General features: G+C 42.5%; 1 protein-coding gene across 1 annotated transcript in view; it reads right to left on the bottom strand.

Annotated features, from left to right (window-relative positions):
- rorc (RAR-related orphan receptor C) overlaps positions 1-23800 on the bottom strand; it is a 183693-nt gene that overhangs the window by 83342 nt on the left and 76551 nt on the right. Inside the window, exons 4-7 of the mRNA XM_087286850.1 lie at positions 20429-20514; positions 20009-20150; positions 19584-19919; positions 19378-19497 (exon numbers count right to left, since the gene is read on the bottom strand). Coding sequence (XP_087142976.1) covers positions 19378-19497; positions 19584-19919; positions 20009-20150; positions 20429-20514 — 684 coding nt within the window. The remainder of the gene's footprint in view (positions 1-19377; positions 19498-19583; positions 19920-20008; positions 20151-20428; positions 20515-23800) is intronic.

Below are 23800 nucleotides of genomic sequence, written 5' to 3'. Positions count from 1 at the left end.
TTGCAGTATTTGTAATTTTAAATTGTCATGCTTGGTATCATTTTAAAGATCTCAGTGCGAGTATAAATGTGATCTCAGTTTTATCTCAATATCATAGAACAAAATAGATGATCTCAGATTTGGGTAAATTTTGTCCTCTCTCATGGGAGAGGATGTCCTGTATAAGATCTTTTGTCAAGTCTTGTCTTCTTTCTCAGATGGTATTTGGCTTCAGGGTAAAACCCCTGGACAAGTCTTTGTGAAGTTTTAATCAATTTGAATTTATGACCTTTTGGGTATTAAAGGAAATTTGGCGAAACACTCAGGGAAGCATCTGTAATCATATGAAACTTCCCGCACAGTCTCTATGTGTCTACATTGCTAGGTATGATGACTCTTTGACAATTGTTTATTTTACAAATTGCCTTAGTGTTTTATGCTGATCATGTTGTGTAATCATTTTGTACTTCTTCTGCATGTTTTGATTGTGATATGTTAATCAATCACTGCCTGGTAAATAAATGTAAAATTATTATTGTTCAACTCTAATATCTCCTGAAATCATTTAAATCTAGTTTCCTCAGCCTACGACCAGGATTAGTCATACATTCAGGCTCAATGGATGTAGCATGGGCACAGCATCAGAGACCTGATGATTTGTAACAATCACTGATATAATCTAGGGGCTAAATCAAGCATGGGGAGGCCTATTATTACCTCCCCTATAGCTGTGCCGGCAGCTAGCTCTCTGTAACTCTCACATGGTCGCCCACTGAAGCTAAGCAGGGCTGCGCCCGGTCAGTACCTGGATGGGAGACCACATGGGAAAGCTAGGTTGCTGCCGGAAGTGGTGTTAGTGAGGCCAGCAGGGGGCGCCCAACCTGCGGTCTGTGTGGGTCCTAATTGCCCCAGTATAGTGACGGGGACGCTATACTGCTCAGTGAGTGCCGTCTTTCGGATGAGACGTTAAACCGAGGTCCCGACTATCTGTGGTCGTTAAAAATCCCAGGATGTCCTTCAAAAAGAGTAGGGGTTTAACCCCGGCATCCAGGCCAAATCTGCCCACTGGCCTTTGTCCATCATGGCCTCCTAACCATCCCCATATTCCAATTGGCTTCATCGCTGTCTCCTCTCCACCAATCAGCTGGTGTGTGGTGTGCGGTCTGGTGCAAAATGGCTGCCGTTGTGTCATCCAGGTGGATGCTGCACACTGGTGGTGGATGAGGAGATTCCCCCCATTGTGTGTAAAGCGCTTTGAGTGCCCAGAAAAGTGCTATATAAATGTAAGGAATTATTATTATTATTATTAAAGGAAATTAGCTTATCTGCTAATAATCGGATCTGGCGAGGATGTGTCTGTGAGCAAATGTAATTGGCCAGCATACTGACTCCAAGCGACTTCGGGTAAACGATGAACCAATAATTGGGAATAAGGATTTATTAGGTTAATCAATCTAAATTAGACCTAATCAAAACATATAAGGTGATCAGCCAGAATTAGATGAATCTAAAATTAAATTATTATAAATTTGTAGTCAGATAAGTATAAGGGTCAAAATTGGATTTATAAAACAAAAGTTTAATAATTTTTTAATTATTTGTTTACAACTGCGCGAGAATAGACTGACACACAGAATTCTTCCCCCCACATCCATGGAAACCACCATTCAACATCCAAACCATTGAGTGGGGCTTACACACCAGAGATGTTCAATAGGATTTAGCTCTGGGCTCATTGGAACTTTCAGAGCAGCAGAAACTTTTTTTGCAACCTTCCCCAGCCTTGTGCCTCTAGAACACAGGTGTCAAAGCCAGTTCCTGGAGGGCCGGAGCTCTGCACAGTTTAGTTCCAACCCTAATTAGCACACCTGATCTAACTAATTGAGCCCTTCAGGCTTGTTTGAAACCTACAGGTAAGTGTGTTGAAGCAGGGTTGGAACTAAACTGTGCAGGGCTGCGGCCCTCCAGGAACTGGCTTTAACACCTGTGCTCTAGACAATCCTGTCTCGGAGGTTTACAGACAATTCCTTTGTCTACATGCTTGGTTTGTGCTTTGACATATACTGTCAACCCTGAGACCTTATATAGACAGATGTATGCCTTTTTAAATCATGTACAATTAACTAAATTTATGGCAGGTGAACTCCAATTAAGCTGCTGAAACATCTCAAGAATGATCAATGGAGACATAATGTACCTGACCTTAATTTAGAGCATCATGGCAAAGACTGTGAATACTTATGTACATGTGATTTTTCAGGTTTTTCATTGTCATTATGGGGAATTGGGTGTAGAATTTTGAGGAAATAAATTAATTTAATTAATTTTAGAATAATGCTGTAACATTAAAAAAAAAAGTGAAGCGCTATGAATACTTTCTGGACGCACTGTAAGCCTGATGGTTTAACAGTTGATGTAAGAATTCAGTAAGAAGTATTTGAAATTAGTTATACTGTAGCAGCAAAAAATTATGTTTTAAAAAACAAAAATCCAGTATGAGTTTTGGAATCATTTGGAACCAGTCAAGTCAACTCAAGTTAATATTATTGGGAATACTAATAATGTTTTTTGAAAATGTTACTCCCTTATGTTTTATATTATGTAGGCTGTCTTTTAATGAATATTTGGCAGAGGATATAACCACTTTCAATTTTCTGTAGTGTCTTCACTTTTCTTGACAGAAAGTGAAGTATTAGACTTGGCAAGTATTGGCAAGACAAGGCAAGAAATGTTGCAATGTTAATTTGACAGCTTACAAGACTCAGCACTGATGTGTTTGTGTGCGCGTGCTGTGTAAATAGCCTCGTCATCAGCCCTTGACAAACCCCCAGCTGTGTGTGTGTAATCACTGGCAATCTGGAACAGGTTTGTGTTACTAAATGATCTGACTCAATTATAATTCAATTGAAGTAATAGTTTTTTATTTTAGTATGCAATTTAAACAATAATTTCAATCTAAATTTATATTAGCAACTGTATATTAGCAATCAGCAAGAATTTGCTGATTTTATTATGTAAAATACTTCTGGCCAAAGATAAAATTTTAATTATTGGTGATTTTAATATTCCTTTAGATAATGAAAAATGCTTTACATCTGGCCTTTTTAGACTTACTAGCCTCTGTTGGAGTGAAACAGTATGTCTCAGGGCCTACAAAGCATGACACTGCAACAAAAACGTTCGAGGTTACAAAAGTAACCCTTCGTTCCACGAGGAGGGGAACGGAAGTGCTATTAAGTGGATTTGATCTTTGTGAAAATCCACGAAATGGGAGGATTAGGTTCAGAAGCCGCTTGTCTGAAAGAGTATTGAACGGGCCACTGAATGCAATGAATTGGCAGCGTAAGCTTGCACAGGTGTGCTTCATTGCCAATTATGCCAGCATATAAGCACATCTGGAGCGAGCAAACGCCATCTTTTTAAGCTGAAGAGACTTTCAAACAGCTAAGGGACAGTCATTATGGCGACGGAGTATAGCACTTCCGTTCCCCTCCTCAGGGAACGAAGGGTTACTTCTGTAACCTCGAACGGTTCCCTTCGGTTGGGGAACTTCAGCACTATTAAGTGGATTTGATCTTTGTGAAAATCCATGAAATGGGAGAACTATGGAAAGCGCCATAATGACTGCACCTTACCAACGCCCCCAATGAGGGGATAGTCAAGCAAGCGTGACGCACCCACATCATGGGAGGCGCGGTCCTCCAACGTGTCCCTGGCCCTAATTTATCCTACTTCAACAGAAGTCTTACGGATTGAGATATATTTTTTGGGAAGTCGTGAGCATCTAGATAATTCTAGGAAATACGACAGTATGTTGGGTAGCGTGCAATCCCGTTAGGGAGGACGCTGCGGAGGCCATCCGTTACCCAAGGGGGGATAGATGGCAGAATTGACATATGGACTTGCCCTAAAAAGGGGGAGTACGCATAGCAAAAGAGTGGTTAGCGGAGAGGGAAGACACGGGTCCACCCAGGGCGGAATAAGCATATGGGATCGCCTAGTGGGGATCACGCATAGCAGGCACCTATACCCAAAACGCGGGCTGACCAGCGGGCAGACCTATGACATAGTGGGCCAGCAAGTGACTCCTCCGCTGAGTCAGTGCTGGGGGCCACGGAGGAATCTGCAGGGCTCACCTGACGGGGAACTTTACTGACAGATAAAAAGGCGCACGTACCTCCGTGTTAGGGAGAATGGCGCAGCAAGCATGTTTCAACACCCTACCGAATTGTTTCCTCAATCACCAAGGGTTACCTAATATCCTTGAGAAAACCGGCTCCACTCGCAGATTGTAAAACCTTGCAAATGTGTTGGGTGTAGAGCAGCCCGCAGCTCTACAGATGTCTGTTAGAGAGGCGCCGCGTGCGCGCGCTCGAGAGGATGCGAAGCTCCGAGTGGAGTGCACACGCACTCTTGGGGGACGCGGCCCACCTCGGCTCTGATAAGCGAGAGAATGGCATCCACAATCCAGTGGGAAAACTTATTTCTGTACGGCACTTCCCTGCTGCCGACCGCCATAACATACGAAGAGCTGCTCAGATGATCTAAACTCTGAGTACGGTCCGGATAATACGCAAAACGCGAACTGGACAATAAAGAAAGGGCTGGGTCTGCCTCCTCCGAGGGCAGCGCTTGCAGGCTCACTACCTAGTATTAAAACGGAATGGTAGAAACCTTGGGCACATATCGTGGACGGGGTCTCAGGACGTGAGAGAAAGCCAGCCCAATTACAGGCACGAGTCACTGACCGAAAAATGCCTCCGGGTCCCCGACCCTCTAATCGATATCAACGCGACCAGCAGAGCTGTCTTCAGGGACAGAAAGATACTGAGTCGTGGATCGAAGGGATCTGACATGGCTCGTGTAGCGAGGGCAAGATCCTAAAAGGGCATGAGAGGGGGCGGGGTGGCCCTTAGCGCCCCTAAGGAACAGAATGATGAGGTTATGCGTTCCCACGGTGCTGCCAGCCACCGCGTCATGAGAGCGAAGATGGCAGCCACGTAACCTTGAGTGTGGAGGGCGTCAGCCTGCTCTCCAGCTTCTCTCGGCGTAAAGAAAGCACAGCGCTGATATGGCAAATTACGGGGGTCTTCTCTGCGAGAGACGCACCATTCAGTGAATAGACTCCACTTCAGAGCATAGGCGCGCTCGGGGAGGGGGCTCTAGCCCGAGTGAAGTTAATAGCCACCGCAATCGGAGGTTACCCAAGTCTTCCTCGCGTCTAAGGACCTCCAAAGATCGGCGAGGGTGCCAGATGGTGCCCTGTCCCTGAGAGAGTAGGTGCTCTCTCGAAGGGAACTGCCAGGGGAGGGCTATCGCGAGGGAGAGCTCTGACATCCAGGTCCGGTTGAGCCAGAGGGGCGCAACCAGCAACCTGTTCCTCGTCCTCTCTGACCTTGCACAGTAACTGCGCGAGCAGGCTCATTGGGGGAAACGCCGCCGTACTGTCCGTCCTGATCAGCACGTGTTGCCGCTCCAGCAACGGAAAAAAACAGTGGAGAGAGAGGAACACTGCCAACAGCTCCAGGCGATATGCCAATGCAACTGGGTACCTTTCCACAGGTCCGCAGCCGCATGCCCGCAACGCACAGCCCCCCAGCCCGTGTTGGAAGCGTCAGACATCCAGGCCTGTAGGAACGAGGGGTCGCTCCAAGGGCTGAGGGTGCGGCGACACAGCGCAGTACCAGAGACTCTGTGTGCGCGCGCGTGCCATGCGCGTCTGGGGACTCGATCGTGAAGCCAGTGCTGAAGTGGTCTCATTTAGAGTAATCCGAGCGGCACGAAGCGGCTGCTGAAGCCATATGCCCCAGGAGCCTCTGAAATAGTTTCAGTGGGACCACTATTTTACTGTCGAGCTCTCTCAGACAGTACAGCATCAGCTGAGCGCGCTCCCTGGAGAGGCGCGCTGCCATGGTGACCGAGTCCAGCTCCAGCCCGAGAGAAGAGATCCTCTCCATGGGTGCGAGTTTGCTCTTTTCTCGGTTGACCTGAAACCCCAACAGGTGGAAGTGCCGGAGCACTTTGTCTCTGTGCATAATCAATTGCTCTGAGAGAGGGCAAAAATCAGCTAGTCAAGAAAATTGAGTATGCAGATGCCCACGAGCCGAAGGGGCGCTAAGGCACTCTCCGTGGGCTTGGTGAGGACCCGCGGAGACAGAGAGAGCCCGAAGGGGAGGGCTTTGTATTGCCAAGCTCGACCTTCAAACGCAAACCGCAGAAACTGACGGTGGCGAGGAAGAGTGGAGACATGGAAATACGCGTCCATCAGGTCTAATGCTGCTGACCAACCCAGAGGACTAACGCACCGGAGGATGGGCTGTAAAACCCGCTCTCCATCTCGGCAGGAGGGAGTGGCTCGATTGCATCCTTCGCCAAGAGGACAGCAATCTCCTCTCGCAAGACAGGGGCGGACAGGGGGCTGACCCTGGTGAATACACACCTGTGACTTGGGGGGCCGTTTCGCAAACTGAATCGCATAGCCGAGTCTGATTGTGCGTATGAGCCACCGCGAGGGGCTGGCCCGCGCTAACCAGGCAGGCAGAGCTCTCGCTAATGGACTCATCGCTACAATCGCTGACGTACCAGCAGTGGGGCAGCGCGGAGTGGGTGTGCTGATCCGGGAAGCGCGCGGGTCCCACGGAAAAGCTGGAGGTGAGATATTTGCTTTTACTCCGCACCCGAGCTCCGGAGGGCAGGCTCGAGGGGTGGTGAGAAAGGAGACCGTCCTCCCAGCGCTCGTGAGCCACTGACGAAACGCACCAAATCTGCAAGCTAAAAAGCATAGCGTCCCAGACTGGCAGATTTCGGGCTGTCACATCTGGGGAAGTGGAAAAGGGCTCTTTCATGATGTTTTCATGGCAGTAAAAAGTGCCGTTGGAAATGGGGCCCCGCCCTCCAGTGAGGAAAGAGCAAGTTCCCTCTTCTCCAGATGGCCTGTCCCAGGGACGCTTCGCGGTCCGTTGCCGGACTTAGCGGCGTTCTGGGCAGGGGGAGCCTGCTTCCGAGGTGCCCGACACGCTCGCTTCGCCAGAGGCGTGTACGGGGGCAGAGCAGCTCTCGTAGGCGGGCGCCTTCGGAGAGGAGCAGGTATGAATGGCACGGAGGGCGGAGCGGGCTACGGACCGCCGATAAGACATCACCCATCAACTGCTCTCTCACCACCTTGAATTCCTAGGTGAATTCACAGACGGTGTCGCCAAACATGGCTTGGGATATGGGGAAGTCAAGAAAGCGGACTTTGTCGACTTCGCGCATATCAGCCAGGGGTGGCGCTCCTGGATCACTAATGTGGACATCGTCCTCCCCAACGCACACGCAGCGGACTCAGTAGTCCGAAGAGCTAAGTTGGCGGCAGTGCGGAGCTCGTAAGCCTGGGTTGGACCCACCCTCGTGCAGCTCGGCCAGCGCCTGCGATTGGTAGCGCTGGTAGGTGGCTATCGCATGCAAGGCGGAAGCAGCCTGGCCCGCAGCTATGTAAGCTCTAGCTCCGAGGGAGGCAGATAACTTACAGGCTTTGGATGGGGGACGAGGCGGACTCCGCCACCCCTCTAGTCAGTCCGGCCGCGGAGCTGGGGGATAAACCATCTCCAACCCACGGCCGAAGCAGCTCGGGAAAGCACGGCTAACATGTCCGTTTCACGATCCGTAGTGACAGCGCTCACCTGCCTGGAGGGGGCGAGCGGGTCTGGATCATCATCGGACAATGAAAGCCCACCCTCCGATGCCGCGGTGGACGTCTCCGGTGTCATCGGGCGTAAGGGCTACCATCTGTTAGAAGGATCGCTTCCCCCGCCCGAAGCTTGGATGGAGTGCTTAGAGGACCGGGAGGTCTGCGGGCCCGTGGGCGACAGATTATCTCTCGCTGAAACCCTCAGATCTGCCCGAGTGCCTGCTGCAGAGCAGGGGACAACTGGGGTGGTTCGCCCTTTTGCAAAGGCTAGCCGCGATCTTTACTGCGCAACAGTCATGGCATCGCAATGACGACATGAACTGCCCGCGAGCAGTGCATTAACATGCTGGACCCCCCAGGCATGCAACGCAGTGAAAAGGACGTGCTGCACGACTGTGTTGCTCTTTCTGTGAAGTTTGCAACTTTATACATACTGCTCTGGAGGACCGGACCCAAAGAACGCCTGGCAAGGGAGAAACCCAGCCAATCTAACTAAACATGCATTTCTCAACAAAACAATAATGACAATATGATTTTTTTTCACATGCAAGATATCAGAGATAAAATAAGCATCATCAAGCTGCCTCCTACATCATTGTCCCAATAATAACACTACAGACCATTATGAAAAAAAAAATTTAACTTTTTTAGCAGTAGGTGAGGAAGAACTGTCCAAACTGATACATTCGTCCAAATCAACAACATCTATGCTAGATCCTACACCCACCAAATTATTAAAACAATTGTTTTCAGAAGTTTCTGAACCTGTTCTAAACGCTTTGAATTCATCCTTACTCTTAGGATTTGTTCCAAAAACTTTTAAACTAACTGTCATTAATCCCAATTCTACCCCTTAGCTCTTCCTCTTACCCCTACCCCTCGTTTAGCGAGTGCACGCCAAGGGGTAGGGGTGTCCCAATTCTCTTTAGCTTGAAGGCGTAGGGCTAAGAGGAAGAGGTGAATTGCCCTTTGAACGAAGAATTTTCAGGACCACATTTGAAACCAAGGGGTAAGAAAATTTCCTAGAATGCACCTGTCACAAAGGGAGTATTGCTGAACCCGGAAGTAAAGAGATCCACAAATAAGTATTTTTTTTGTCATTATTGCGAATTTTTAAGACAAACAAACATATTTTTTAACATATTCATAAATGCGTTTGTTTTACCGTCATGCTTTTTTTTAAAAACGGAAAAATACGCTAAATTTTGCAATCTATAATTCCTATTAATAACTCCTGTACAGCAGTCCCACAACATTCTGACACTCGAATACCCTGTCAATAATGTCTAGTGTCTGTCAATGGGCTTTTTTCAGTGTCTGCTGTAATGTTAATGTTTTTGGTGTTTACATTGATGAATATGGCCAATGTTTAAATACACAGTAAAGTTATGATCCTATTGCCACATTAGATCGTTATGAAGACATAATATATGCTTTCAGAGATTTCCCGAAGATAAAAACCAAAAAATAAAACATCTTGAGTAACTACAGCAGTTGTGATTGTCTGATCTCACATGTAGCAAGAGATCGCGAGGACATATGATGGCGTGTGCAGGTCGTGTAGTGCTGTCCCAATTCTTAGAGGTAAATTTTGAAGCTCTTCCCCTTCACCCCTGGTTGTTAGGGCTGGAAGGGGTAGGGGTAAAAAAATAAAATTTGGATTGGGCCTTAGTCTCAACCACAGCTTGATCCCAAAGAATTTGTAATTTATAGACCCATTTCAAACCAGCCTTTTCTATCAAAGATACTAGAAAAAGTTGTATGTGCTCAACCATGTTCCTTCCTACAGAGAAACAATATGTGGATAAAATATGTAATTAGAGCATTTCATAGCACAGAAACAGCACTCCTAAGATTTACAAATTACCTCCTTCTGTCATCCGATCATGGCACTTCAGTGTTGCAGCTGATACAATTGATCATAATATTTTCCTTGAGCGTCTCCATTAATTCTGGACAAGTGATTATTCCCATAATATCAAAATAAACTGTAGCCGGCAGATCTTTCTCATATCTAGCATCTAAACTCTGGAACAGCCTTTTTAGCACAGTTCGGGAAGCAGACACACTCTGTTAGTTTAAAGCTAGATTAAAGACACCTTTCTTTGGACTAACATACAGATAAAACACAAATGCTTTTAAAATCCAAATCTTCTAAAATATTGTTAGTCTGCATTATTTAGGGCAACCGGAGCCGGGAACACTTCCCAAAAAACATTATAATTTGAAATGGCATCTACGTTTATGTTAGTCTGTTTTTATTATTCCGAGATTTTCATAATCCTAGACCAGGCCGAGATGAGATGAGTTTTCACATTGATCCTGATGGGCCAGCCTGTACACCAGTCAGTGACCTCTCCCTCCTGCAGCTTCTCCAAGATGGATGTCCAGCGTTCCCCAGGCACCAGCGCCTAGACTGCAGCTCTGCACAAGAAGATTGACCAGCGCAGAAATGGTCGTGCCCAAGTGAGCCTGGTTTCACTCAAGTTTTTTTTCTTCACTTTTGTCAATTGGCGTAGTATGTTCCTTGTCACTGTCGCTACTGGCTTGCATAGTTTGGGACTTGTGGAGCTGTGCATCCATGGATATGGTCTTCAGTTTTTGGACTTTCAGCAGTGAAAATTAAACCACACTGAACGGACCCCAGCCCGGCTCCTTGCTCTGCCAACCCCAGCCCGGCTCCTTCCAGCCCCGCCGGCTCGAGTCCAGCTGCCTCCAGCTCCGCCGGCTCCAGTCCACTTGCCTCCAGCCCCGCCGGCTCTTGTCAAGCTGCCTCCAGCTCCAGTTGCCTCTCATCCAGCCAGCTCCCCATAGACCTCCTGCCTTGTCTTTTCTGCTGGATTGTCCCTGGGTCATCCCTCCCGCACCCTGGTTTCCTGCTGGGGCCCCTGACCTGCTGAACCCACCCTGGAGGTTCCCTCTCGATCCTCCCTGGTCTAAACCTCCCATCCCTCCCCTTGCTCCTCCTCTGCTCCAACCCCCCCAGCACCCCTCCACCCTCCCACCGGGACACATTTGGGAGCGTCTGGAATCCACTCCTTAAGAGGGGGGTAATGTCATGACTGTCTTGGACCACAAGATGGCACTGTAGTTCACCAGCGAACTTATGTGGTAAACTACAGTTGTTAAGAACTACACATCCATACATTCCCTCGTGCACACATGCCGCTTCCATTTATACTGATTGCAATAAACAACTGTCTCCATTTCACCCGTTTGTTTGTTTGTTCGTTTGTCTATCTGGTCTAGTAAGTCTTGTAAATTCTGCTATAGTTCCTTGTTTTGTTTGTTTGTTGTTATTTTGTTACTTTGATTTTTGGATGTCTTGTTTTTTTGTTTACTGCACGATTTTATTTAAAACTGCACTTGGATCCAACACCCTTTTTGTCTCTGTCCCTTAACAAACCGTGACAGGACTGCTGATGCTTATGACTGCATTAACACTACATTAATAAATGTTTGTTAGCAGTTTATAAATACAACTAAAAATGTTGTGTTATTGACTTAAACGCACATGTATAATGTGCTTAATGATTGTGTTTTCATACTTTGTTAATGATTCATTTTTCGTTTCACATTCTAACTTCATTATATACAAACGTTGTGTATAATGAACAATATACAAATATTGTGTTTTTTTAAAGATCATTTGGACTGCATAAGTAAATGATTAATAAACTATTCAAATTAGCATTTATATATCTTATGTAGTGGTATTTGGATTTATCAAATATTACATTCAATATTTAGGTATTAATATTAATATTGATATTTAAGCCTCATGTGGGTGCACCAATTGATGTAGAAATAACAGATGAATAACTCCTTTTAAATGGGGCACCAGACAGCTTTCCACTGTCAAAATAATTAACAATGAAATATTGTTAATTAAAATATACAAATGAGGAGTTTATTATCTGGCCAAATTTAAAGTATAATGAGATTGTTTGACTTGTAGAGCCTTTTTTCTGTATTATCAACACAAGGAAGACACAACTGTAATGAATGTGTATGTATTAACAAAATAGTAATCAAGGGTAACTACAATTACTAAATGTAAAATAAATTAAGTGCATAGGCGAGTTATGAAGGTGATTGTCAAGGTAAGGTAAACCTTATTCTACAATAACAAAGAACTGAGGAAGTTTTTGTTATTAATGAATATCAGTTATAAACATCTAATTATTAGAATATTTTATACTGAAACACACTATGCCAAGGTCTAATTTAGAGGGTTGGAAAGTGTAATAAATACGTTTATGCCTTTGATGCAGTGGTTGGAAGAAGTTGGATCTTCTTGCAGATCTTGAAGCATGAAACGAGCAGACTTGGCTCTCTTGAGCTTTGAGAAGAAGAAATCTGTAGATTCTTTAATACGCAGAAATTTCTGGATGTGGTGGTTCGATGTCGGGGACACTCCGACGTCTTTATCCTTGAATGTAGAAATCTTTATATTCTGGAACATGCAGAAATTGGAGATTTCTGGAGGTGGTGGTTTGATGTCTGGGACACGCTGGCGTCTTTTTCCTTGAGTGTAGAAATCTGTATATATTCTGGAACACGCAGAAATTTGAGATTTCTGGAAGTGGTAGTTGATGTCAGGGACAAGCTGACGTCTTTATCCTTGAGCATAGAACTCTGTATATTCTGGAACACGCAGAAATTGAGATTTCTGGAGTTGGTGGTACGATGTCGGGTACACGCCGATGTCTTTTTTCTTGAGCGTAGAAATCTGTATATTCTGGAACATGCAGAAATTGAGATTTCTGGAGTTGGTGGTTCGATGTCGGGTACACGCCGATGTCTTTATTCTTGAGTATAGAAATCTGTATATTCTGGAACACGCAGAAATTGAGATTTCTGGAGGTGGTGGATCGAAGTCGGGGACACGTTGACGTCTTTTCCTTGAAGGTAGAGTTCCTGGAAATCTGGGACACGCAGATTTCTGGAGGTGGTGGTCTTGAAGCTATGGTTTCAGATGCCTTGGAAAAATCACTGTGAATCCAATAACCAAATCCTTGCTGAAACACACAGCAAAAGTTCCGATACCACCACTTGTTGTTACTACCACGCTTCTGCACCACTCTTGCTCTGAACTGAACCACCCTTCTGAACAGAACCCCCTTTAAAACAGAACCCCATTCTTTGTTTGAGAGAATGTCTTTAATACATTCTCTGAAAGGTTTGATTGAAAGGATGCCACCTTTCAAATCCAGCATTGTGATTGGATGATCCTGTGAGTTGGTCACTGGGAGGTGTCATCCATAATGTGGTCTGCATTTGCATAGTCATAGTCCACTGGTTAACTATTATAATATTTAAAAGTCTTAAATATTTTTCTATGCATAATTAAAACAAAAACCACATCTAATTTACCCAAGGCATTATTTGCAAGTCTAAACATCACTATGTAATGTTGATCTTTACCCAAGCATTCATATATAAACCTTAATAAGCAAAGTTTTATACAGTGAAGTATTTCAAGCAGTGCATGATCATTTGAATCTACAGGTATATGAAGTGAAATATTCCATTTGTGCCTCTTGTGTGAAATGTAAGTTTTCTGATCCATGTGTATATCTGTGTCGTGAGACAATGTCGAATGTTGATTGGATCAAGAAGCTGTTTTGCAAGTTCTGGGCTCTTAACACCTTTGTCTTTTAGGCCGTACTCACACTAGGTACAGTTGCCTCGAATCGGGCCAAAGCACGCTTGTCCCCCCTCCCGTCTCCCCCGACGGCCTGCGCTCACACCATATCGGGCCTCAGCATGCTTACGTCATCGCTGCTGCGCTGTTCAGAAGCGCTCTCTATGGCAAGCCTTTTTAGCATTTAAATCTTTGTTCTGACTCCATAAATATATTTAGAGATATCTCTTATTATATTTTGACTAGTCATAATTATAATTCGACTTGTCAGAATGACAATTAGAGATATCTGCAATTGCAATTGTACTAGTACGAAATCAGATTGGAGATATCTGCAAATATATTATGACTAGTCATATTCCTCCATTGACTTCCATTGAAAAATATTTGCAGATATCTCTAACTGAGTTTTGACTAGTCACAATTGTAATTAGAGATATCTCTAACTGAGTTTTACTAGTCATACATTTGGAGATGTCTTTAATTCGTAATATTTAGAGATATTTACAAATATATTTGAAGATATCTCTAATTAATTTACTAATAGTCGAATTACAGTTGTAGATATCTTGAATTGGATTTTTGACGAGTCAAAACTCAGAGATATCTGCAAATATTTTTCAATGGAAGTCAATGGAGGAATATGACTAGTCATAATATATTTGCAGATATCTCCAATCTGATTTTGTACTAGTACAATTGTAATTGCAGATATCTCTAATTGTCATTCTGACAAGTCGAATTATAATAATGACTTGTCAAAATATATAATTATATCTCTAAATATATTTATGGATAGTCAGAACAAGGTTTAAATGTTAAAACGGCTTGCCATACGCTCTCTCACTCAGCAGCACAGTGGAGAGTTCTCTAGTTATATCGTTTCAGTCGTTTGTTATGCAGTGACATGCAGTCAAATATTTCGCCAAACAGTCCTTAGGGATGCAGGGACACGCAGTCAGATATTTTACCGAACAGATCCGCCACTTTTGGCGCTCATAAACAATCAAAGCTCTCGTGCTGCAGGAATGAGGAGATCTGCTGAAGGCGCGCAGCTGGCGTGCTGTGAGGAGTTTGCGTCTTTAATAAACTACGGCAGTTTGCGATCACTGAACAGTAAGAATGATTAATAAATCCATATCAAACAGTCCCTTAAAAGTCACGTCTCGCTTTCGGTTTCGGGCTTTGGCGCGTTTCGCGCTCACACACAAGCGTACCGTGCCAAAGCCCAAGTGTACCGCGCTCAGGCACACCTCTTCCAACCGGGCCAGGGCCGGCCAAGTGAACCGTGCTTGAGTCCGATTCAGCGCACTCACACTTCTCAAACGATCCGGGAAACGGGCCTGGGCACGGTACGGATGGCATAGTGTGAGTAGGCCCTTAGATAAACAAAAGACAGATAGTCACTATTTCAATTGCCACTTTCTGATGAGCTTTCTGATTATGTTGGAAATTAATTTCTACAAGTTAATTTCCACAACTTCCTGGCTTTACCACTGATCACTACACTTATTATATTCCCGCATAAAATAATATTTACCTTGTATGTTAATAAATGTTTTATTAAGTCAACTTCATTCAGTTTTATGATCTAATAATTTTTTTTTTAATTGCGTTTTCCATACGGTTCTAACTTAGGGTTTCTGATTTGGGGTTGTATTCAAAACCTAGAAAGGTACCAAGAACATTATCAAAACAGTCCATGGATCGTCATTTAGAATGCACATTCTTGAAAGCACTAAATGTGGTGGTATGCAGAAATACATTAAAATGTATTTTAAAATTCAAAATTAACTTTGACTTGTAGTTTATTATAGACAATACAACAGCACATTATTTAATGTGTTCCTCATGATTATAGTTTTTTTAAACAAACACGTATTCCAATTTTGGTTCTTGCAACAAATTAAAAAAATAGTTGGAACAGTAAAGCATTTACAGTAGAGCATTTACTTTGTAATGTTGCCATTTCAACACTTAAAATATGTTTAGGAATGAAAACAGTACATAGTCTTTGTTGTTGCATTTTGCGCTTTAAAATGCACCACACTTTCTCTGTTGGAGACAGGTTGAGACTGCAAGCAGGCCAGTCAAGTACCTGTATCCTCTTCCTTCGCAGCTAGGATTTTGTATTGTGTGCAGAATATGGTTTTGTATTGTTTTATTGAAATATAAATAGGTGCTCCAAAATCTCTATGTATTTTTTTTCACATTTATGGTGCCATCAATAAGTGCAACTATGCCCTTCCAGCTGCAACCCACCTCCAGGAAACATCCATACACACTTATTCACACTCATACACTATGGACAAATTAGCTTACCCAACTCACTTGTACCGCATGTCTTTGGTGGGGGAAACCGGAGCACCCGGTGGAAACCCACGCAAACACAGGGAGAACATGCAAACTCCACACAGAAATGCCAACTGAAATGCCAATTGAGCCGAAGCTCGGACCAGTGACCTTCTTGCTGTGAGGCGACAGCACTACCTACTGCGCCACCTGCTGCTTTTGTACCAAATCATAATTACAATCACCCTTGTAGTGATCAGCGGTAAAGCCAGAAACTTGTGAAAATTAATTTCCAATATAAGCAAATGCTGCAGAGTTAACACTAAACCCTTTTCTTAAGCTCATCAGAAAGTGGCAATTGAGACAGTGACCATCTGTCTTTTGTTTATCTAAAAGACAAAGGTGTTAAGAGCCCAGAACTTGCTTCTTGATCCAATCAACTTTTGACATCGTCTCAAACTCAGAGATACACATGGATCAGTAAACTTGCATTTCACAAAAGAGACACAAATGGAAAATTTCACTTCATATACCTGTATATTCAAATGATCATGTATATATTTAATATGCACTGCTTGAAATACTTCACTGTATGAAACTTTGCTTATTAAGGTTTATATATGAATGCTTGGGTAAAGATCAACAATACATAGTGATGTTTAGACTCTATATATTGCAAATAATGCCTTGGGTTATTTAGATGTGGTTTGGAAAGTGAATTATGTATAGGAAAATATTCAAGACTCTTAAATATTATAGTAGTTAAGCGGTGGACTATGACTATGCAAATGCAGGCCACATTATGGATGACACCTCCCAGTGACCAACTCACAGGATCATCCAATTACAATGCTGGATTTGAAAGGTGACATCCTTCAATCACGCCTTCCAGAGAAAGTATTAAAGACATTCTCTAAAACAATGTGGGTCCTAAAGCGTCTGTTAAGGGTGGGTCCAAAAGAGTGTGTGCAGAAGAGTGTGCCTGTTAAGAAGTGTGGTAAAAAGTTTGTGTCCTAAAAGGTGGTCGAAGAGTGGTCAAAGTGCGGCTCATGGTGGTTTGCGGGGTTTTGTTCTAGACATCAGAACTTTTGCTGCGTGTTCCAGCAAGGATTTGGTAATTGGATTCACAGTGCTTTTTCCAAGGCGTCTGATACCATCGCATCAAGACCACCACCTCCAAAGATCTGCGTGTCCCAGATTTCCAGGAACTCTACCTTCAAAGAAAAGGCATCGGCGTGTTCCCGACATCGAACCACCACCTCCAGAAATCTCCAATTTCTGCATGTTCCAGAAGATACAGATTTCTACGGTCAAGGATAAAGACGTCAGCGTGTCCCCGACATCAGACCACCACCTCCAGAAATCTCCTATTTTTGCGTGTTCCAGAAGATACAGATTTCTTCCACTTAAAGCTCAAGAGAGCCAAGTCTGCTCGTTTCATGCTTCAAGATCTGCAGGAAGATCCAATTTCTTCCATCCACTGCATCAAAGGCAGAAACGTAAATATTCCACTTTCCAACCCTTTAAATTAGACCTTGGCATAGTGTGTTTCAGCATAAAATATTCTAATTAATTAGATGTTTATAACTGATATTCTTTAATAACAAAAACTTCCTCAGTTCTTTGTTATTGTAAAATAAGGTTTACCTTACATTACTTAATCACCTTCATCACTCGCCTATGCACTTCATTTATTGTACATTTAGTAATTGTAGTTACCCTTGATTACTATTTTGTTAATAAATACACCTTTATTACAATTGTGTCTTCCTTGTGTTGATAATACAGAAAAAGGCTCTACAAGTCAAACAATCTCATTATCCTTCAGATTTGGCCAGATAATAAACTCCTCATTTGTATAATTTAATTAACAATATTTGATTGTTATTTATTTTGACAGTATAAAGCTGTCTGGTGCCCTGTTTAAAATGAGTTATTTATCTGTTATTTCTACATTAATTGGTGCCCCCATGTGAGGATAAAATATCATTATTAATATCAATACCTAAATATTGATTTTAATATTTAATAAATCCAATTATCACTACACCCTGTTGACATCACCTGTTTCAAATCACATCATTATTTACCCATTGGAATTTGTTGCCGGTCTGAATGACAGGAAAAGATGTGTATTTAAAAATTAAATAAAGTTGATGAGACAAAACATGAAACATTTTGTATTCATATAGCCTGCAAAGTCAAAGTAAATTTGGAATCACTACTTTCTTTTTTTTTTTTGCTTGCATTTTAAATACTGTCCAAACTTTTTTTGATTTCATGCCCCTTGCTGTCTAGAGGGACAGACAGCTCTTGGATTTTATCCAAAATATATTAATTTGTGTTCCACGGATACATTAATGAGTCCATATTATGGGTTTTTGAAAATGACCTTTCTTGTAGTGTGTAACACAGCTCTAATTGAAGTGAAATATCCAGCTAAGGCTTAAATCTGTAAGTGTACAGTGTTTAAAACTGGTGATTCATCTATAAAAGAGCCGACTCATAGTGCTTCAAACGAGTTGTGTTGATAACTAGTCATTAGGTGTTTTGCGATGACATGGCTACAAAACACAAGCCCCGCCCAGTAGTTGCATGCACAAAGCCGGGAGATTTAAAAATCTCTGGCCCTGCCCAGTAACACAGAAAAAAAAGGCTAGACACACACAGATGCCGGTTGAATAAAGTTACGCTGATGAAACTGTGAAGTGTCAGTGGTTGACATTTATTTTTGCTAAAATAATAAAATTGGTGCAGTTCAAATGCTTCTGGACACTACAAGATTACAAGGGAGAATTCATACAATACTAATGTAAGGGACTACATCAGAACCTGGTTCAGTGCATTATAGATTAGTTTCTTCAATTTCACAAGTGTAAGTAAGTGCTATTAAAATTGTTGCCTCATTTACTCTAGCTTGCAAATTATGTATCTAATTGTGTTTTGTTACTTGTAACTGTGTGTACTGTATTAGGTTAACGCTTTATATTCTAATATCACGTGTAAAGCCAGATTGAAAACGCGACGTGAGTCGCTTTGTTTACACATTTAATGTTAAATGCGCTTGTGAGCTTGCGTTCCACTGCTGTTTGTCGTGGCTATGGCCATCGTCAGCTAGGGGCTAGGAGATTCGTGTAGATCTCCCGAGTTCTTCTTTTAAGGAGGGTAGTGTAGTGTAGTGTGTGTGTGTGTGTGTGTGTGTGTGTGTGTGTGTTTGTGTGAAGAAATAGCAGGTAGAGTGTGAAGGCTGGAAGACTTGTGTTGATCTCCTCCCCAGTTATTGGAGTTTTCAATAAAATAGTTAGTCGTCTGTATTTTCAAGTCTATCGTCTGTATTTGCATTGACCCACTGGCAGCCAAAATCCATGCCTTACACTATGAAGCGTGTATGCACTGTGACTACTTTTATATTACTTTTTATATTGTTATATTGTAGCTGCTGGGCATTTTACTTTGTCTCGTGCTGAAGACTGTCAGTGTCAACCAATCGCAGCAGGCTGTCATTGGTCCAATCAGCACAGATTAGCTTCGCGCTAAGGAGGGGTTTAGGAACAAATGAATCGCTGAATGATTCATATGGGAGTCGCTGGGATAATTAGGTAAAAATGAATGCATACTATAAGACTCTGAAAGTGTTTTTTGACCTTGCATGCATATTAGACTGTTGCCTTACGACCAAAATATGACCCTATTTCATGTATAATAGGGGCTCTTTAAGATATGGGCTTCAAACAGCATGGGTAATTAAAGAAAAAAAAAAGTGTTTCGGGGTAAACTAACTTCTTCTCACCTGTTTGTAGAGAGGTTGGATAGGAAAAGAATGAGCTCTCAGGATCAAAAGGATGAAACCCCATTTCACTCCCAGTCATGTTCAGAATAGACTCAGGTGTAGATCTTGTGGACTCAAATCCTGAAAGAAAAAAATGTTTAAAAAATCTCAATAAATGTGTATATATTACTTTAGAGGGAAGTACAATCAATTAGACATATTCTCACCTCTCCCAGCTGACAAGCTGTTGTTCTCACCTCTCCTGAGGGGGACTCTATAGGCCAAACCCTGAGTCTGGGCCTCAACTATGTGACAGTCCAGGTATGGAATTACTTCTGCTGGGCAGCCTGCAAGTTCTGGCTCTACAGAAAAAGGGTAGGCTGCCGGTAGAGGTGGGATGAGATGTGATGGCTGTTCTCTGGTCTCTTTGCTGGATCGGTAGGCTTGGAGAGGTTGGGGCTCCTGGACTGAGTTGGCTTGAAGACGCTGATGCTGGCGATGTCTCTCAACTTCTGCAAATAGTGAATCTCTCTGACGCTTGGACATTCGCCCAAACTTCACCGCTAATAGAGACAAGAAAACGAGTACAAAATGATTATCAAAATTTTGTTTCTGTGTCATTCAAGAATAGTATCCAATCATCCTTTCTAACCATCTCGGCTCATTCCTTGAGCGACACATTTTTTTAGACGGCAGCTCTGGCAACGATTACGGCTGGCACGGTCAATGGGGCAATTGCTTTGTCTGGAGCATGAGTACTGCACGCTAGAGGACTGACTTCTGCGAAAGAAACCCTGTCACGGTTGTGGAAAAAAAAAAAAACAATTATCAGGGCAGATTTTTGGTAACATAACATCCAGTCTAAAGAAATTTCAATGTTCTTTAAGCACTGCTCACACAAAAGTCATTAGCATACCAAGCAGCTTTCTTTTAAAATGTGCATTATCAACTTGAAACAAAATTTACTTTTCACTGAAAATTTCTAATAACACAGATTCTATCTGAAATAACTTTAAACATACCCAAAACATATAGCAAACAGAGTGTTATGCACATTAGTGATTTTTCTTACTTTGCAGCCTTCACAAGTGATGACTCCATAATGAACCCCTGATGACTTGTCTCCACAGATCTTACATGGGATCACCTCAATCTGAGCTATAGACACAAGCAAAAAAACACAGAATGATCCTGTGCATTAATAAAAATGTGTGGAGACATCACAGAATAAAAGGTTTGAATAATTCCTCATATTATATTTCAATAATTCAACGATTATTTAGACTATAATAGCAGATGGCAGCACAGCTCAGGAAAAATAGACTAAAGCAGGGCTTCTCAAAGTCCAGACTCCGGTTCAGATCTGGAGAGAACAACCCCCCCAACTTATTGTGTTAGTAAATCCGAAAAGATTAATACGCAGCCAGGGAAACAATTCAAAATAACAAACATAGCAGTCTGATTGTAATTTGCCATAATGATTCATGCGTTAAGAATGTGGGAATATACATTTATATTCCAAAGTTATGCAAAGTGTCAGTTTCACAGCACGCCTGTGTAACTTGTTTTCTCTTTTCGGTCAACTGGTTAGAAGGTTTTTGTCTCCAGAACATCATTTTGCACACGGTTTTAATGAGATCAGGCCTGAAAAAGGCAGTTTACCCTGCCGACCACAACACTTAATTTGCATCTTACCCCACGTACATGAATCACGTTCTGTAAAAAAAAGTATAAATGCACAGCCACGCACGTTGTATGCATCACGCCGTTCAATTGACACAGAAGTTTAAACTAGGCCTTACGAGGAGAGGGGACCAGGCTCATTGTTCACATTAACCTAAGACTAAGATTCTTCTTCCGTTTTATCTCATTGTTTTATGACTGATATGAGCATATTTATAAAAGCTCAAATGAGATTGTTGTACGTTTGACTCAAATGATATTATAATTGCTGTTTAAATGTGTCATTTTTTTAAATAAAATATATTTTCCATGCATACATCCACTTTAAAAAGTTATTTTATCAAAGATTTGTGGTTTTATTAAGTTTTATGGTGATTGAGCTGTATATACTAAAAGCAGTGCAAATTAAATTGTTGTAAATATGACCGAATAGTAAACTTAAAAAAATTATTTTTAATGTGTTAAAATTAGATTTTTTTTCTATCAGACAATATCTTTCTGTTCTCCACTGTAAAAATGATTACATTATTATTATTATTATTATTATTATATGTTATAAGGGATTATGTTATTGTTTTATGATGATTGATAAGTAAATATAAATAGCAGTGCAAATTAATTTGACTTGTAAATTTGACTTAAATTTGACTTCCTGCTTCCTGCTTTGCTACTGTTCGGACGTCTTTGCCTACTGCTCCGCTCCTTGCACTCCTGCTTTTATATATTTTACTCTAATTTTAACTTGAGCCTATCAGCACAGTGCTCAAACGACACAGCTTGAAGATCAACATCGAATCTACAAACATTTTGGAATACAACTTTACCAACAAAAGAGGAATTATCGTCTAAACAATCCTCCCGCTACCAGCTGCTTTCATTCCTGAGACGGGAAAACATGGCTGTGAAAATGGCTCTGGATCATATTGATTTGGAATCTCCCTGCTGCACCAACTGCCACAAACTTTTACAAAAGATTGCAGTTCTTGAAACAAAGTTACTTGCGATCCGACCAGAACTGTCGAATTACACAGGACTGGTTTATCGTGGAGCCTCACAGCATTCAGCCGGTAAGCCCTATAAATCTACTCCAGCTACTGTTTTGAGAACAGAAAAACAGATTGAAACTGTTGAAAATCAGCGTGAACTATGGCATAAACAAGGTGTGAGACCAAAGGGTACTCGTGGGGTCAGATCACGAAGGTCATACGCTGCTGCATTAGCGTTCTCTACCCCAAATACAGCTCTGACTCAAATACAGCTTCAGAACAGATATGAAGTTTTGAGTAATATGGGTGAAGAATCCCCAAATGCAGTTAGACAGAGATCGCATGATTCAACAATTAACTTTGCTCTGAACAGAGGCTCAAGGCCGACTAGACAGCGGCATTCTGCTCTGATCGCAACAGAGATAAGAACATTGATTGTTGGAGACTCAATAATCAAAAATTTTAGGAGCAGAGCTACCATGACATACTGCTTTCCTCATGCTACAGTTTCTGATATAAATAAAGAACTTGAGAACATATTAAGGAAACATGAAACTGCAAAACGGATTATCATCCATGTGGGGAAGAATGATATTCGTAAGGAACAGTCAGAACTGCTCAAGAAAGATTTCTGTGAGCTTTTGGAAACAGTTAAAAGATTGAAAATTCAGCCGTTCATCAGTGGACCACTCCCTGCAAGAGGGACAAATATCTTTTCAAGGCTTCTTGGTCTAAATGCATGGCTGCAGAAAACATGTAACATGAAAAGACTGAATTTCATCGACAACTTCAATCTCTTCTGGAACCAAAGACAGCTGTTTATATCAGACGGCCTTCATCCAAACAAGCTTGGTGCAAAAAAAAACATCCTCTTCTCCCTCCATCATCCATCAGCTGTGTATGCCACTGAACTGAAAGACACACACACACACCTAGCAAATGTCCGGATGACCACAGGACTTCAAATCAGCTCCTGAGTGGACTTGTGGCTGACGCATCCTACAAGGACAGAGATAACACCACGCAGCCACAACAACCGCTGATAACGGACAAACTGCCATCTGCGCCCTGCACACTGAGCTCAACACAGGCAGACTGTGATGCATCAGAACAGCATCAAGTCTCAGCAGTCTCAGCACTCATGGATGATCCCCAGGAAAGAAGCCAGGTAAACATATCTCAGCAGCCAGAAACCACTGCCACAGCCTCGCCTCTCTTGGATTTTTTAAAAAAGATGGAGGAACTGGTATGTGCTGGAACTAAACTCTCACACTCCATTGCTGCTAGGCCCCAGTTAGCAACCAAAAATCATCAAGCCACACGGCCATCTCTAAGCCCACCTCGCCCTACACCTAGGAGAGGCCTTAGGTCTTTGCGACAGCGCCAGGTCCCAAAACACACCTCATCTTTAGCTGGTGAACTTAAAATCTGCCATTGATGTGTCTCGGGGGCCTGCCTAGATAACAGTGTCTTCATCAGATGTTTACAGAACAAGCAGGAACCCAGTGTGTCTGTAGCTTTCTCTACGCAGATATGTGTCTTATTACGTGACAGAAAACCAAAGACTCTTTCAGACCGTATAGCAAATCATTCAAATCTGGTGTCTATTAAATGTATATCTGAGACTTCTGTAGTGAAAACGGCTAAAACTGTTAAGTTAGCACGTTTAAACATTCGATCACTCAATAATAAGTCACTTTTAGTCAATGATTTTATCAACACAAATTGCCTTGATTTTATGCTTTTAAAATAAAATCAAGATCAGATCTTACCTT

The sequence above is a fragment of the Danio rerio genome, chromosome 16 (assembly GCF_052040795.2).
Source record: "Danio rerio strain M-AB ecotype USA chromosome 16, GRCz13ab, whole genome shotgun sequence".
In the NCBI taxonomy this organism is placed as follows: Eukaryota; Metazoa; Chordata; class Actinopteri; order Cypriniformes; family Danionidae; genus Danio; species Danio rerio.
This window is presented reverse-complemented; position numbering and strand designations above follow the sequence as displayed.